The sequence below is a fragment of the Peromyscus californicus genome, unplaced genomic scaffold (assembly GCF_007827085.1).
Source record: "Peromyscus californicus insignis strain IS unplaced genomic scaffold, ASM782708v3 Scaffold_11__1_contigs__length_118956290, whole genome shotgun sequence".
NCBI classification, from domain to species: Eukaryota; Metazoa; Chordata; class Mammalia; order Rodentia; family Cricetidae; genus Peromyscus; species Peromyscus californicus.
This window is the reverse complement of record NW_026294402.1, coordinates 42,161,680-42,180,075: the sequence shown is the minus strand read 5'-3', so window position 1 is coordinate 42,180,075 and position 18,396 is coordinate 42,161,680. Positions and strand designations below refer to the sequence as shown.

General features: G+C 42.6%; 1 protein-coding gene across 10 annotated transcripts in view; it reads right to left on the bottom strand.

Annotated features, from left to right (window-relative positions):
* The window catches only part of Cadm1 (cell adhesion molecule 1), a 337,201-nt gene that overhangs the window by 43,035 nt on the left and 275,770 nt on the right, over nt 1-18,396 (bottom strand). For 7 of the 10 annotated variants that reach the window (XM_052759320.1, XM_052759277.1, XM_052759291.1 and 4 more), the window contains 3 exons: nt 9,368-9,467; nt 5,661-5,833; nt 620-700 (listed from right to left, as the gene is read on the bottom strand). In XM_052759320.1, coding sequence (XP_052615280.1) covers nt 620-700; nt 5,661-5,833; nt 9,368-9,467 — 354 coding nt within the window. The remainder of the gene's footprint in view (nt 1-619; nt 701-5,660; nt 5,834-9,367; nt 9,468-18,396) is intronic. The other 3 variants (XM_052759309.1, XM_052759349.1, XM_052759358.1) reach the window with 1 other exon arrangement.

Here is an 18,396-nt window from a genome sequence, read left to right as displayed (position 1 = left end):
GCAACATCAAACTATTAGAGAGCCACTGGGCACCAGGATGAGGAGGGAGGTCATATCAAAAAGAGGTGGTGCACATGAGTGCTCAGCTTGGAAAAGAAAGTCTCCCAGGCAACAAGAAGCCCATGCAGCCATACTACCAGCAGGCACCCATTAGAGGAAGGAGGATGACAGTGCATTCTGCAGTGTGGCCCAAGGAGGCATGCTGAAATTTAGTGCATGTATTTTCTTCATGTGGATTAAGATGAAATTTAGACCAAGACATGATCCAGGCCACAATACTTACCATGTCATCAGCTGTGGCCAAGCAGAAGCTACTAGAGGGCTCTTTAGTAGCCAGGCTGCCATTTTTCCTAGTGTTTTTGCCTTGGGTGGTGATGCTTCAAAAAGAATTCCCTCATGCTAAGGTGAGAGTCATCTGATGTTAACAGCTCAGATGTTAAAGTTCCTCCTAGAGCCTTAAGATTCAGCTCAAGAGCATAGTATCAAGTGTCTCTGGAGTTCCAAAGTAAAGGAACATGTAAGCTCAGAGACTTAGAGGGAACAGCTAGGCTTCTTTTTGTTCATACCAGAAAGACAATATACATTCAGGACATTTCCAATGGCAATGAAGGTACCATACCTGTGATGATGGTAAGGATGGTGGTGGTGGTGGTGGTAGTGGTGGTGGTTGTTGTGGGAGGAGGGATAGTTGTGGGGGGATCTGGATAAAAAAAAAAAGGAAAATCAAACCCACAATGCTGAACACAACAATGACCAGTAACGACAAACGAAGGCATGGAGACACTGAGATGTTGGTTGGATGGCTTCCTTCTTTAAACCATCAAGTTCCTTCCCCTCAGAGACGTAGGTCTGAAACTACATCCCAAAGCCTCAGTTGGAAGAGCTAAGAAAAGAAGAACAGCTTTCTTATTCATGAAGTGAGTACAAATGAAATGGGAAATAGAAAAGTGAGAAAAAAAATCTAAACACACAAAACCCCTAACCCCGCCAGATCTTAAAGGCAAGGCTAAGTCACCTCTGTGCCAAGAAATCACAATGGCTGTCCCTTTCTACTTCACAGATGGGAGGAAAGAGTTGAAGGAGCTGCTGCATTTAAAGGGCTTGTATCAGCCAAGGATGAACGTGGCACTGCACACATGCTCTCTGCAAATGCTAACTTCATTATTCTCCATCAATACATCCCAGCAGGAAGGAAAACCACTTCTGTATCCATAATAAGTACAAAGAAGAGAGAATGTCACCACGGACTGAGGACCAAGTTCCAGGCAAGTGAGATTTTACTGAGATGTTATTTTTTTAAAAAGTCAATAAATTTTTACACCTTATAAATATTAATAAGTTGCCTTTGCTCATGTTAAAAGCTTGACCTAAGTGGACCACAATGATAAAAATGAAAGAACATCTTCTACCTTGTAAACAAGAGAGCTAAATATAAATGAAGTTTGACCCTCAAATCCAGGAGCCGGAGAGGACGCCTCTGTCTGGTACTTGATACACTGTATCTTCTATCATCTCAAAAATTATTTGGGGATAAGGAAAGGGCAAAAAAGAAAAAAAAAATCTAAGCCCAGATGATCAAACTGAATAAGTTAAATTGTCAGCAAGACTTTGAACTAAGCAATCATTCTGCTATAATAGAGCAGAGGACGATTTGAAGGCTTTTGATTTTAAATTTTATCTAAAGCACGTCAACTTTTTCTCCCTGACACATCTGGTGTCCTTTTATCTTCAAGTGAGCTCTCGGATTGTCTAATTAATACATCAAAACTTTAATTATATATTGCACCTTTACTGGGTTTGGCACAACTTCCTGGGAGTTGATGGAATGACTCTTTTGGGCTTGGCTGCAAGGGCTGCATGAAATGATGCCTATCATTGATCAATAATCAAAGGTTTTCATTTTCTCCACCAACTGCTTCTCTCACACAATCAGACTTGTATGAACTTGATAAGGAAAGACCAACAGCACACGGTTCTGCTTTGTGCCAGGCTTTTCTCCTTGAAGATGTGGAAACAAGCAAATTAAACTGTTGTTTAATGCAGCCTCCAATGAGTCTAAAAAAAAAGGACTCCAGGCAAAGTCTCATTCTAAGAAGTAGAAATGATGAAATTTAAAATTTAAATTACTCTTTTAAAAGAACAGGATAAGAAATGACTGAGCATCATTTCAGTCTTGTCCTTTGGTGTGTTTTATGGAAGCCACAGGTGAGAAAGTTGTTTTTGTGATTGGGCAACTTGTTTGAACACATTTACATCAATGACAGGTGCCAACTAGAGACAAGTGAGCTGAGTGCCCTGAGACTCTAGCCAGAGTGGGAGACACCGCCTCCTTCCGCTACAAGTAAACTGTCCAGAGAGTGCCTCCTGCCCATCCAGGGGACACATAATGTGGTTTTTCTGTTTGTCTGACTTATAGCATTGCTGCTGAACAGCAATATTGCTACTCGGAAGACCTGCCCTACTGTACTCTAATGCTATTTTCAAAACCACTTCTAAACGCAATAGCACAAAGCATAGGATGTGTGCAACACGGTAAGAATGAGGGTGAATGTGATCCGAAGATATAGTTATGAACCAAAAGGCAGACAAGATGAACAAGAGGACAAATGTCAGGGAGAGGTCACCAGGACCTCTCAATATGTAAAAATGGTACACGTTCAGTGATCTCCATCACTGCTGGGCAAATCTTGTCTTTCCTGGCTCAGGAAATCTTGAATGAATCAGATTCCATTATCAGGTGAAACATCCTTGCTGAGGTCATTTTCAGTAAGAAGGGTAGCACAAGGCCACTATTTAAGAAACCAGAGGGCTGGGATGTAGCTCATCAGAGAGTGCTTACCCAGTATGCCAGAGACCCTGAAATCAATGTACAGCATTATAACAAACATAGGGAGAAACAGAAAGAGCTGGAGCTAATGAGCTGTGCTTGAAACATGGATGCTAAAAGAACAAACCCAACTGGGATTCAGGCTCTAACCAGCCAGATGCTTTGAGGAGAGAAGTTAATCCAGAGAATTAAATATTTTAGAAGTGTATCAACTTTTAGTTCACAGAGTACTTTAAAAAGTGCTTAAGTACCACAGTATATTGCTCTGGAAAGACAATCTGCCTATCCCTGCCCAAATTGTTAGAATGTTTTGTTACTAGACCAGCAATACTTCGGTTTAGTATGCTAGCCTGCCATTCCAATGGTGCTACTAGCAGGGACCAAGAAACAGAATCCCTAGGAGGTTGGATGGATCATGGATATGCCTGTATACAGGAATGTTTGCCTAAGTAGGTGAGTTCCTACAATTCTTACTTTTCAAATAATGCACTATGGTCCAGGGAGCTAATCTCAAAAGGCCAATCTCATTTTGGAGGGGCTTGGTCTCTTGAAAAGCCATGAATAAGAGGAACTGCAAAGATCAACTTTGCAGTGAGTTTTGGGATGACAGTGTGGTGGCCCTAAGGCAATCTGGGGACCCTGTGAACGAGGCCATGTTGTATGATGGTTCTAAGCTTCACTTGATCATGTCGAATGGGGTGAAAGATAAGCACAGATCACGGTGTTATTGTGGAAATTGGATGAAATCGTCTAAAACTGTCCATGCCAGAAACAGCATGAAGGGAACACTCAACAAATTCTCATTATAAGCTAATTTTCCAAATTATGCAAATATGTTTGCCAAACAAGGCCTCAAAAATGTTTCTTCTTCTCATCTTGAGATGTAGGAATAGTAGGTACAGTTGAACTGTTTGAGGTCTTCTGAATCAGAGAAGTGCGTCACAGACGGGCAGAAAGTGCTCACTGTTTTTTGGAATGTGAAGCCTGTAAAAAGAACTAGACTGATATCTATAAACCTGGGCACAAATGTCAGGGGCACTTCTATCAGGCTTAGACCTTAGGGTAGAAGGGGTGCATGCAAAGCACAGAGAGGAAAGTATCTTCTATCTCTGCCAAACAGTGCAACAGAGCTGCTCTGCACCTCGCCAGCTGAAACTGGGTGCCCATGCCCCTTTCTCACTTCTGCAGCAGAACCTTTTTTTTTTTTTTTTGTAGATTTCCTTAACCACTGAGAACAGTAGCTAGGTATGGACCACTAATGAGACTGGGCAGCATGCAAAGACAGCACACTCTAGAGGCTTGCAAATGCAGGGATTTGACAGGATCTTTTAGTTTTATATTATGCTAAGGCAGCAGTTCCCAATCTGTGGGTCTCGACCCCTTTGGGGCTGCATAATAGATATTTACATTATGATCCATAACAGTAGCAAAATTACAGTTATGAATTAGCAACTAAATAATTTTATGGTTGGGGTCACCACAACATGAGGAACTGTATTAAAGGGTTGCAGTATGAAGAAGGTTGAGAACTATGTGTTAACAGGGAAAAAAAATCCCTCAGGTATAGGCTAAAGATTATAATTTCATATTCATATAGGTATAGCACAAAGGATGCCTCTCTCTGTTCAAAGATGCCTCTCCTTCATAGGGAGGGTGCCCAGGTTCTGAGACAGTACAGTGTAAATATTATTCCATATGTATAATTTATGTGTCAATGCCTATATTTACAAAGCTATCATGAAGACAGAAATGGGGCCCCCATATTCAAATATTTATAACATTAGAATTTTGATGCCTCTGGTTACTCATATGTTGGGCCAATGCATGACTTTTTCTTAGTATAAAATGAAGAGACTTCAATTGGACAGAAGAGATTCAATTTGATACCACAAAACTATAAAGAGAGTGTACTTCTCAACTAAATAGAGGATATTCACAATATACAAAATCAGCAGCAAGATATGAATGGGAAATGCCCAGCACCATAGGTGTTCAATGTGTATCTGCTGATTCCAAAGTGAAATTTATGATAATATGCTTTAATAACCTTGTAGAAAGATGTTAAGAAAACATGACATCTTTTTAAAAGTTGGCATTTGTGCTGGACGGTGGTGGCGCACGCCTTTAATCCCAGCACTCGGGAGGCAGAGCCAGGCGGATCTTTGTGAGTTCGAGGCCAGCCTGGTCTACAGAGCGAGATCCAGGAAAGGCGCAAAGCTACACAGAGAAACCCTGTCTTGAAAAACAAAACAAAAAAAATAATAAAAAATAAATAAATAAATAAATAAATAAAGTTGGCATTTGTGTCTAAAACAGAAGGTGTAGGTGGCCTCTGCAACTACCAAGGACCTTACATTTATTCTGAGTGTTTACTGACTTGCACAGTCTTCTGGATTTAATAGCTCCATGTTGAAAATAAGATAGTTATGTTCATCAAAGTGGGAGAAAGGCTAGCCTAGGCATCATAGGAAAAAAAAACCACTGGGAATAAACTTTCTGAGCTGAACGCCACTAATTAGTAAGGTTGAATTTTTCAGACATTACTTCTAACATAATCTCCATGGCCTGTGCCTGAGGACAGCCTTCCTACTCAGCATGAGCAGAGACTGTGATCTTGTGGGAAACCCCCACCATTAGAGAGAGAGAAAAGAACAGTCACTGTCCACATAGGTGGGGACCACCAGGGTCCACCTCAGGCCAGGCTTCTTTAAATTCCTGAAGGACACCAACTGGTTTTTTGGTTTTCAACTTGACCAAAGGCTTTGGGGGTGAAGCCCAGGCAGTAGCTCCATGCAGAGGGGCAAGAAGGGAGGTGTTTCGTCTTCTCACGTACCGTATACATACAGCATGTAGTCCGAATGAGCTTTCCCCACTATGTTAGAAGCCTCACAACGGTAAGTACCGTTATCTGTTTTGTTTAGGTTATTGATGAACAGGTTTGGCCCGGACAGTACGGCATGTTGAGGCATTTCGTCATCGACTCTCACCCAAGTTACCATCACAGGCCTGCAGAGCAAAGGCAAGAAAGACAGGGTCATTCCCCACTCAGGTATCTGTATCCAGTTTCTCACGTGTGCAGCCAACTAATAACATGTGGGGCAGGGCGATGCAGTTAACCGGACCCACTGAAGAGATGTGAAGTTCATAGAATGAAGATCATGCAGTGGCCAAACGTATGCTTGGAATATTATTTTAAAAAACATAATCAGGTGTTTAGAAATCTTCAAGACTTGGTAAGTGGGAGTTTTAGTTCCAATTCATCTTCAGTAAGTGAGCAAATAACCCAACGTGCCCAACTCACATGCCCTGCTGTGTGGTTTCACACCAATTCAGCCAGGACAGAGCTCACACATTGTTAATCATCTCGTTAATTAGAGAGGAAAAAAAAGCAAGGTCTTGGCTAGTGGTGCATGCAACAACCTAATGGTTACTAACACACCAAATGTTTGCTTGCTCAGAAGCCGCTTGGGAGTTAAAATGGACCTTGACATCCGAGCAGCCCCCTCATCTCCCTTCCTTTCTCTGATGGGCACCGACCATGCTGGCCCTACCACTAGGCTATATCAACAGCCTTCCTTAATTGCCATTGGCTCTCAAGGTTGCCCTAGCTGGTCCAGAACTTGGGTGTGTAGACCAGGCTGCCCTTGAAATGGCAGTGAGTCTCCTGACTCTGCTTCCAGAGCAGCTGGGATTACAGACCTGTGCCATCAGCCTGGGCTTCAACAGAGCTTTACGTTGATCTGTTTTTGGAAAAGCTACCTTTGATTCTGGAAAGATGCAATCACTTCCTCTCTCTTTAGTCTGACTCTCCCCACCTGGGATGCCACTGGATGGCCCTGTCCACCTTGTCTATCTGCCCCTGATCAGTAATTGGCCCCCTGTATTGGCTCGTCTAGACCCAGGTATGGCTGGACCTTCCCCATGAGTGAATTTGGTTCTTGAATTAATGACGAAAGAACATATCTCAATGTAGACTCTTTAGGTCCAACAAGGGAATTTGCTTATCAAAAATATGTTTTAGTGACTTAAAATAAATACCACACATATCTTAAGATAGCCATTAAGGAAAAGCAAATTTGACAAGATGCTCTGGAGGGAAACGTGCATAGACACCAACTGCCTTTCACTCACTGAACTTGAAACCTGTGTTCTTCAAGGTGGTTCTTTCATGCTCCTAAGAAACCAAGTGCATATCTAAGAGTGTATCTGAAAATATGTTCTTTTGTGTAGTGTGTGTGATACTGGAGACAGTACCCAGGGCCTCAGGAGTGCTGGGCAAGCACATACCCCAGGTTGTACCGTTAGTCCCCAACTTCTATTTGAAAGGAAGGATGACACGGGTTTGAACTTACAAGCAATTGTCTTTCAGTCCCTGCCACTCCCTCTAGGAGCAGTGACATGCGCAGAGACCCAGGCATAAATGACGAACGGATACCCAAGTTAGGCCTGCCAAGTAGCATTCCAATGTTCAAATGGGATGTGAAGTTGCAATTTTTATTTAATTACACGTGGTTTGTCATCACAATGCAGTAAATTATTTACAAGTTAGTACTGCATATGTCCTCCTTGTAGGCAGTAGCAAATGGGGCTGCCTGGCAATCAGACCTCACGCCCTGCTGCTTGACAGTTGAAACAATCAGTGGGGGTAAGCACTGAGAATATTCACAATATATAATGGCAAGTTAAATTACCATTTTTATTGTATGCAATTTCTTGAGAAAATAAATAGGTAATATGCAAGGAGGGATTGCTACAGAGTAATGCCTGCTTGTTCACACAACCACATACCCTTTCCAATTTGAGAGGAACAAACAAATACCCTCTCTGGCAAAAATGTCCTGAAGGAAACATGTAATTTACTGTCCCTGTGGTACATGCAATCGAACACAGTACCTTCTTCAGGAGAAAAAAATATACAGAAACAAAATACAGGTTAGCAAGCCCAACAGTACAAATGTAACTGATGTGGTTGAAATACAAGTGCCGTCAACAGTCAGAGGCCCATGAAAAGTGTTTTCCCTTGGTCCATGGGGTTGTTTGGGAGACAAGGGAAACTGCTAATTAGGGCATAAATCACTTTATAAAAGGAAAGATCTGAATCTTTTTGAAGGGCTTAAAAGAGAAAAAGACTGCTTTGTCAAAGCTGGGATCAAATGACCCAACAACACCAGAAAAGAAGCAAAAAAGGACCAGATCCCCCTTCCTCTAAAGGTCATCTTTATAACTACCTCCTCAGGCAGAGGGGAGGCTAACTAGCCCATGTATACAGGGCGGTGGAAGAAGGAGAAGGGACTAGCTAGCCATAGCCAGGTTCCTCCCTAACACAATGTCCTCTTGGCTCCTTAACTAGCACAGGGTGAGCTCTCTCTGAGGATGTAGAAGGAAGTACTGTTAAGATGCTCCGTGGTCTCCATAGGAAAATTGTGAAGATACTGCTTACCCGAACTGAGGGGACAGAAGAAATCATGCCACAGGGACAGCAGAGGGAGCTCATTGCTGCTTTTCCCATTAAGTACTGCTCAAAGTTTTAGCCCTTAATCCCAACTTGACCTGTCCTTCCATTTTATGATTCAGTGGACTGCGCTTTTGTTTGTTTTATCCTCTCAAAGAGTTAAAAACACTTTATTTTACTAGAAAGATGAAAAACTGCTCCCTTCTTCCTTCTGCTCTCAGTAAACTCTGAGCTATCTGCAGTAGCACAGCCTCAAGGCTTGTTTGCCATGTTAGTGGTGATCCCCACCACTCTTCTGATTCATGCTGGATTATTGGGCAGAGGTAAACAGAGCCTTTCCATCACCCTCCTCAGCAACATGAGAGTCTGTCAGCTCTCCCCTCCTCCTCCTTGGCAGCGACAGTCACATTCTCCTTGAGGACAGTATCTCTCCCCACTTACAAAGCTGCTTCTCAGTCAAGTACAGCTCTTTTCTTGGAAGCAATTTTTTTTTTTTTTTTTTTTTTTTTTTGTCTACATCTGGCCCTAAACACCTTCCAGCTTGGCAAGAACACCATTGTTAGCAGACATTCTATTGCATTGAGAGTATTCTGACATTTTAAATGATTTTTATTTCTGTGTACCCATGTGTGTCTTTGTGTGTGTGCACGTGTAGGTGGGTATCTGTGGAGGCCAGAAGAGGGTGCTGGGACCCTGGAGCTAGAGGGATTTGCCACCAGATATGGATGCTGGGAACCAAACTTGGATCCTCTGCACTAGCAGTGGGGGCTCTTAACTGCTGAGCCATCTTTCCAGCCCTAGTATGTTGAAATTTTATGTAAGAGAAAATAGCCCTGACCAGCCTGTTGACAATCATAAAACAGAATTTGCCAGGATTTCAGTTTTAGCTGGCATTTTCCTCCCATTCCTGACCATTGAGAATCAGGTATTTATTTCCCTCTCATTGAATATTCTTTGTTTTCTGAAAAATCATCCATCCTTTTTACAGCAGGAGACAGGTGACAGGCCAATGAGTTGGGAATGCACAGCTTCATGTTGTGACATTTACCGCTCATGACCCTCTGCCAACGTTAGCCTTCAGAACTTACTGGGGTTTCCCGATGGCTTCACACGTCAACTCAAGCGCATCCCCTTCCCGGGTCAGGCCTTGTAGAGGGTAAGTCATCTGGATATGCACTTGTGGCTTATCTGTGTGACAATGACACAAAGTGTGATGTTTAGCAAACAACAGCACCAGGTAGATGAGACCTGCATACTGCCACAAACCCCATACGGCCAGTACTTACTTTCTTCCCATCCATGTGCCTTCAGCAACATCCTTCTAATTAGTTAGTAATCCTGGCATTTGTTCAAATTAAATTGACTAATAACTCTAAGGAGTGAACCTTGAATAGATAAGAGATTCATAAGCCAACTGTGCCACATCAAACAATCCCTGTGAAATACATTTTGTTACATTGAACTTTATCTCCAAACTCAGTCAAGCTAAGGGAAACTCATTTGCCTTCATGCTGAGGTGAAGCTGCAGATATTTGTGGTGCTCAGAATTGATACATTTTATCGTATATCACATAACACCATGTGACAATGTGTTTTGACACTGCATATTAACAAGTTGTCTCTTCTATGCTCTTGCTATCAAATTGTTTCCTGAATTCCACTCCAACAGCTTTATGAAGAAAAGATGTGGAGAGATGGGTGGCCCCAAATGAAACCATCCTGATATAAACATAGAAGAGGAAAAGGGGACTGACATTCACCCGGAGCCCATTATCTGAGGAAACATTCCCCGTCATGGAATAAACAAGAATTTTAGGGATGACAACTTTGGTACCCATAAACGACACAGCTAGTTGGAGGTCACAGAGACAATATAATACCAGATAGCCCTACAGACTGAAGAGTGGGGCAGAGTTCCGATTCCAAAGTACATTTCTCAATGGCAGTCCATAATTAAAGCTGAGTATAGCTTTCTAATTCAATCGTGCATTCAGGAAAATGACACAAGTTAACAGTGGCTTAAAGCTGAGACTGCTGGGGAGATGGCATGTGGGTATCAGAGATGAATGATGGGGGTTCAGGGACTAAGGCAGCGAAGCAGAAGTAGTTACAATCAGCATGGCTAGATGTACAAAGACATTTATAAATAGAACCTGAGTGGAATCAGATATTTTCCTACGCTTCTCATTGAATTCTGTGGCTCTGTAAATGTGTGTTTTTGGAAACAGACCCAAGAGTAATAAGTGTGAGAGGGCAAGACATCAGTTGGCTGAAAGGTCAAAACAATTACCATAGCTTTACTTTCCCACACAATCACAGCACCTAAACAACAGCCCTTTGGCCTTTTACAAGTAGTGGTGAGCTCATTAGTATTCATCCTATAGAATAAGAGAGAAGACAGAACTATGGCCGGGCTCTGCCAACCTCACCCCCCACACAGCTATGGACGCCATGCAGGGGAGTCATCACCCAGGACAGCTGTTGTCGGATGAATCTGTAGTCTCGATCCCATCACATACCTTTTGCTATGTCATGGAGAATCCAGGTCATTATGGTCCTTTTAAGAGAGCCCCCTTGAACACCCACTGGTGTGCACTGCCCACTGGGAACTGGTAGTACTTTCTGAGGAGCAATGTCACTTGTCAGAGGACATAAAGCTGACAAAAGCTCCAGATGGTCACTGCAAGTCACACAGTCCCTCCCTTGGACTTACTGGCAAAGCAAAATGGTAAGGATCCTGATAAATGTTATTAGAGAAAGGCAGAAATATGTGCATAGAATAAACAGGGTGACCTTGAACTAGCATTGCTCTGGGGCTGAAGCAAGGGCTCTTGGGCACCCACTTTTAGATCCTATCTTAGACTAAACAGAACCTTGAGGTGTACTGTATGTCTATTATTTTTAATGATACAAGTTCTTCTGCCTGAAATACAGCTATTTGATGAAATCTGTTTTTTAAAAACAAAAACAAATGGGAGGTTATGACACACAGATAAGCTGTCTAATAGTTCACACCGAGAAACCTATCAGCACCCAAGAAATCTTGCTTAGAGGACTTCTGACATAATGGGAGAGCCCCAAATCTAGGCAGCAGCGTAACATCTGCTTATAGGTTGATCTGTGAGCCACAAGAGCTAGGTATTTTCATGCACTGCTGACTTCAGCCTGCTAGTTAAGGAGAACAGAATGGCTGCTGATCTGCACTGGCTGCCTGAGCTTGCCAAAGCATGCTTGTTGGTCTCCTGGTCTGCGCTTGCTGGTTTATGCTGGCTGCTATGTGTTTGCTGAAGCATGCTTGTTGGTCTGCAGTTGCTGGTCTATGCTTGGTGGTCTGTCTTACTAGTATGTGCTTGCCGGTCTGTGTGCAAAATTTCTGTTGTTTCCTGCTCTGTGTAATTTACAAGCAAACAGCAAGTGTGTATTTTCAGGACAGTGTACTCCGTCCAGGTCATCCCATGTTCAACTTCCGTTAATAATAGAGTGTGGCAACGTCTAACCCACCCTGCCTCTTTGATATCATTAAGTTTGTTTTAAACTTTTGTTTTTTTTAACACATGTTCCCAATGCGCTGCTTGCCAGTTGTCAATCACACACATAAATCAGAAAGAGCAGCTGAAGGACTTGCCATGCCTGAAATTTGTATTTGAAGCCACAAAAACTACACCCTGAGGAGCTCCGATCACTGCTTTTCTCAATGTATAGCCCAGGTACCTGGAGAAGTTTCTACCATGTTTGGTATGGACACAGCTGCCAGTTACCCCAATGGCTGGCAGAAAAAGCTCACATCATTGACACACACAGTATTTATCATCTGAGCAGGGGCAGATGAGCTATCTTTACACCCTATAAACCAAACAGAAGGACTGAGTGCCAAGACCTGTCCCTGAGGTGATAGGAAACTTAAAGGCAAATTTTATTCCCCTTCCTATGTCCTAACTGAGGAACTTAAGACTTTTCAACAGGTGGGACAGCAACATGGGGATTTCAGTAATGCCTCAAGGAATCAGGGGCATTAAATTGCCCCCCAAAAGGCCCTGGCTACAACAGAGACATGTCAAAATATCAAACTATCCAGATGGCTGATTGAAGAGCCAGAGCTTATCATTCATATTTTAATTACATACATAAATCAAATGTTATAACTCACCAAATCTTTTCTGAAACAGAACCAGACTCTAAGATTTATCTTTAAGTAATGAGGTAAAGCCTTGCACAATTTCTGGGGGAATCATTTTACGCCTCGGTTGGTGTCGTTAGGCACAAGGCTAAAAGCCAGATGACACTTTCTACCCGGGCAGTAACTGTCCAGCAACATATTGCTCAGAATGGCTTAATGTCATTATAAAATGGAACTGCTATATAAAAGTAAGAAAAACAGTTGGGCCTGTGCACTTAAGGGGCATTGCACTCATAGAGATGGCATCAGCAACAGCCAATCAATTAGGTGGAAAGATCTGAGGGCTTCATAATATACTGTAACTCTTTAAGCCCTCTCAAATACACTTAGCAAGACCACTAGAGCTGACAAAATTTGTTCATTAGTCCAAGGTGGACAGAGGGTTAATATACCAGGAGGTCATAGGGCACACTATAATAGCAACCAATTAAAAAAATAATTTTAGGAAGACATTCTGATTTGATGAGACATTCTTTAAATGTACTTTCCTCTCTATAAAGGGGGAAATAAAAAAGAAAACTCTTAAAGAGGTCTGAATGGCGTGCTGGCAGATTACAATTGATTTCATGCCAGTCTGACCTTGCACTACGTTCTGTGATCTTCTTAGAAGATGAAACTCAGGATTCTGTAACCTGTATGTCAACTTCCTATGCAAATGAAAATGCAGTCTCCTCTCTGAAACCCAACACTAGCACATCAGGTCTTTAACTGGGATGCCATCTTTCCCATGGAACAGAGAGCAGAAGAGCTGAAGCCAGGGGGAGTGTCCTGATGTCTTAGCAGATCTATCCCAGGGGCACCTGCTACTTCCTCTCATTTTCTTTAAAGTTCTAAGTCAGGGCATGCTAACACCAAATGTTCTTTGACATGCCTACTACAACCAGGGCCAAGGGTTTTGCATGAAAATCTCTACCTATAACTACAAGGACTTGAGTGCAAATCTCCAAGTTCCTTGCTTTATTTCCATCCAATGTTCAGAAACACACTGGGTGTGGGATTTGATGCCCATGGGTCAAGGGCTCACTTTTCAAGTCCTCCCAGGGAGAACTCGGCAGCACCCATATTGCTGCTACCAGCATGGCAAGGAGAGGGTCTGGGTCAGGCCCTGTGCACTCAAGCTTGCAGGAAGCGGTGACTGGAGGAGAGTCTGTCAATCATGGAGGATTACTGCAGTTTGGAGTAGAACAACAATGCCAAGATTAACCCGAGATTTGGTTCGTATTAGAAGCTGTTTGAGCTCAAAGCAAAAATCAGGCCCTACAATACAGTTGTTTAAACTGCTGGGGGAGACAGCTTTGTAATGAGAAGAGGGCACTGCGGGGCACAAAGGGAGACCGCACCTGGCTGGGGACCGGTCCACAGAGCTCCCAGAGAAGGGAAAAAGGACAGCTTGTAAACACTTGCTTTTCTACTGTCCTAAGGCACTCATTTTCAGGGCTGGTTGTTTGCTCTCACGGTGAGACAACCTCCTGCAAGTATGGAACAAACTGCAGCACTTAAAATTATACTCCCTACTTGTAATCCCAGCAGCTGGGAGGCTGGGGCAGGAGGATTTCCATGAGTTGGAGGTCATCCTGAGTTACACAGAGTGACTTCTAGGAAAGCCTAGGTTATTGAGTGAGATATTTGCCTCAAAACAAAAGGAAAAGAAAAGAAAAGGCAGATTAAAACAATTAGTTACATGTTTTGAGGAGGGATGAGCTATAATACATTAAGACGAGGATGAAATGACCCTGCTAGGGGCAGGGTGGGAACCGAGGGCACTAGCAACACAGGACAAAGTCACTTTCTCCTGTAGGATGCACCGTTTGTTTTGTTTTGTTTTGTTTTGTTTTGTGGTTGTTAAAATTACTGCTCACTCAACAGAACCCAGTTTTACTCCATGCCCTTGAGGAACATCGTTCTGTTGACAATGGGGTCCATACTCACAGAGTGCTTGCTTCCCCATAGCGTTGAGGAAATATTTAGGATCAGAAGCAAGTATTACTGAAGAGTGCTACTCTTTGAGAAGAGAGGGCTTTTGTTTGGCTGCCTACATGTACATCTGTACACCATGTGTGTGCCTGGTGCCTACAAAAGGGTGTTTGCTGGGTCTCCTGGAACTGGAGTTACCAATGGTTGTGAGCTGCCATGTGGGTGCTGGGAATCAAACTCAGGTCCTTTGGAACAGAAGTCAGTGCTTTTAATCCCTAGCCATCTCTACAGGCCTCTTGTCTTGTTTTTATTTTTTCTTTCTTTCTTTCTTCTTTTTTTTTTTTTCTTTTTCGAGACAGGGTTTCTCTGTGTAGTTTCAGTGCCTGTCCTGGATCTCGCTCTGTAGACCAGGCCTCCCTCGAACTCACAGAGATCCACCTGGCTCTGCCTCTCGGGTGCTGAAATTAAAGGCATATACCACTGCCGCCCTGCTTGTCTTGCTTTTAAATGTCAGGCAACTATAAAGGTGTCAGCACCTGGCACACAGGAAACATCTGACAATGTATCTGTAGAAGAGGTGAACAACGCAGGACATTAGAAAGCTGAGAAGCATTAGGTCAGGGCTTCTCTTCCTAGCTCGACCACAGACTAAAATAATAGTAACAACAGTAATAATAAACCAGACAGGAGATAATAAACCATATAGTAAACAGTATGAATAAACCATCTTAGACCTCCAAAATAAATCTGTGGGTTTGTTTTGAAGGTCAAGCCAGCTCCCCAAATTTGAGGATCAGCCCAGGTTTTCTGGCTGATGAATCTGAATTTCATGGCACTGTTACCTGGCATCTCTGGCATCTTTGGGGACACCATAAGGGGTTTTGTTTGACTGTTCTTTTTACATGTTACAGGCCAGTGTCATGATCATTTAACCTTCCACAGGATCAGAACTTGACCCTGAGTTAAAAACCTTTAAGCAAAGAATGTACATTGGGCGGGTTTCACTATGTAAGTACCTGATGTCCACACCACACCGCAGCCATCTTTATCAGCACAGCTCAGTGACAGCAGCATTGGCTTGTTTCTGGAGGGGAACTACAGAAGGCCTTTCCCTTAGAGATCCTTCACACCTTGCCCAACCCTCACCTCGCCCTCATCTTGAATGTTGTCATTAGCTTCCTGCTTGCCTTGTTCCTGTGGACAGTACCACTCACAGTCCACAGGAAACTCCAGGAACTCGGAGCTGTCCCTGCTAGATTACAATTGGTGCTTCAGTTAGGGTCCCTCTGCCTTGATGATTTCTCATAAGGAATAATAATCACTGACATGGTCAGGCGGTGGTGGTGCACACCTTTAATCCCAGCACTCGGGAGGCAGAGGCAGGCAGATCTCTGTGAGTTCGAGGCCAGCCTGGGCTACAGAGTGAGTTACAGGAAAGGTACCAAAGCTACACAGAAAAACCCTGTCTCATAAAACAAACAAACAAAAAAAACAAACCCCAAACAAACAAAAAAAAATCACTGACATAACCTCTCTGGAACCCAGCTCACTGATACATATATTGGATCCTGTTGGATACAGTCTAGAGATAGCAGCAACAGGTCCAATCTGAAACACAGCTGTTTTGACTTGAAGAATACAACCTGGGAGCAGGATTAACCTGGGAGAGTGGGGTAGAGCCGAGCAGCTGCTCTGGGAAGTTTTATCCTCCAGTCCAAACAGGAAAGATTTTCCAATTTCCAGGTTTTTCATCCTCCATCACCACAGGGTGCTATCAATATCACAGAAACATTCATTTTGTCACAGATAAAGAACAAATTTTGATCATCCCCTCAATGCCCAATTTTCCTCCAGTTGAGGGAATGGGGAAAAAAATTCCAAAAACCAAATACCACCCATCCTTCTCTAGACCATGGATGGATGGGAATATGGATTTATAAAATAGCTACCTACATCCAGTCAATAAAACTCATTTTCAGAATGATGCCCACATACACGATGAACTGTCAGGTGAGAACTGGGCAGGGGAAGGGCTCCAATACCAGCTTCTAGCTTCGTTTCATTTTCTCTTTCTAGACTCAGCTCTTAATTTGTTTCTCTTTTTACAAATGCACACATGCACAAAACCTGAACAAAATGAGGATGTCTTACAAAACATTCTGCAGAGCAAGACTACGGCAGGGGAGATGAAAGCCAGGCAGCACTCACTCCGGCTCCCGCTCTCTTGTGCGGCCAGAGCAGGGCTTTCTTCCCTTCTCACAGCGCTCTGAATTCCATACTGAGGGTCACAGCTTCCTTTTGAATTCCCAGTTTATGTCGCAATGTGTTGCCAACCTTGATGCTATTTAGATAGTTTTCTTTTAGCACGCAGACAGTGAACTGGTCTCGTTTAAACAGGCTGTTATTCGACAAGGGTGCACTCCCTCAGATCTGATGCTCTACTAACCCTGCTACGACCATATCACACTCTAATCAACCATGGTGTAAATCTGGGCAACACACCTATACAGAGTTTGCAAGACGGGGGAGGAAAAAAAAGGTGCAGAAAGACTTTAGGGTCATATAGCTCAGCATATTTAAAAGGCACAACTGTTCTCTGCACAACATCTAAGGAAGCAGAGCTCTGAATTCCACCTTGCCAACATAATTATTTTCTGTTTTAAACATTTAGCTGCATGCTGCTGTACTCTTGCTGGGTCTCGGAATGAAAGCTAGCAAACTAGGAGCCCTACTGTATGGTCTTCATTCCTAGCAATGTTCCTATGAGAAAACCTTATTAATGAGCTTGCAAACGAGCACCCAACAGGGAAATGTCACAAACAAGAGCGGCTAATGCCCCAGAAAATCAAATAACTGAACACTTGGCTGATTGTGGTGCCTTTCATATTTATAATAAAAAAGAGGAAGGGGGGCTTTAATTCACTGATTCTGGAGGGGTCAACACCTTGCTGAACAAAACAACTCATTTATTTATGTTCAGAAATCTCCAGATGATAAATTACATTGATGTTAATCACTTCAATGCATACTACACAATTAATATCTGTACTCACCAAAATTTAAGGGTTATTAAAAGTATGACAGCATACACATCTGGCTGATTTTTCACATAATTGGGCACAACAATTTCTCCTGGTACCACAAATAGAGGTACTAACAAACAAACACTACAAAATACTGGTTCAATTAATTAGGACTTGAATCCATAAGACAAAAGCAATGCCAAGCTGTAGTTCAAACCTTGTCCACTATGCTACATAGAGACACTTAGCTTAAGAGGAGAAGTACTCCACTTCTTTTCTTTTTATTTCAGCTCCTTCCTCTGTCATCCTTCAAGTCAGATATTCAATGGCATAGAGTGAAGGTTGTCATTTCATTTTCCTGAACGTCATTTGTAAAACAGGACCTAACTTGTACGGAATTCTACCATCAGTCACTTAGTCCTGCTCATGTCCTGGTTGACGTTCATTTATCTTAGAAGGGGCAGAGGGGTCATCCCACAAATCTTCATTGTCCAAAACTGGCCAAGGTGAAAGCAACCGGGGATATTTAACAATATGCAGATCTATTTGCTCTGCGCAGGTCTTATCTACTTGGGGTAGAATATAAGGACTGTGAAGGGATTCGGTAACTGTTGATCCCTGATGATAGTCTGAAGAAATCTTAGTTTACAAAGGAGAGGTCATTAAAAAAAAAGATGTATTTAGAATTTTTATATGTGAACATATAATAAATAAAATACATATTTTTACAGCTATTAATACACAGATCTGTTAAGTTAAAGCAATAAAGTGGAAAATAGGTCTTATCAATGGTTGAAGAAATTAGCAAAACTCTAATGGGTAAATGAACTCTTTATATTACAAGCAAAATGTGGTGAATGATTTTATTCCCTTCCCAGGTTTATTGCTATCAAAGGACTTTTTAGGGGTCAGTGACCCCATAAGGGTGGTAACTTCAGGGATTTGAATCAATTTAAAAATAGAGGGGGGAGAAGTGTACTGTTATTCCACGTGGGTGTCCACA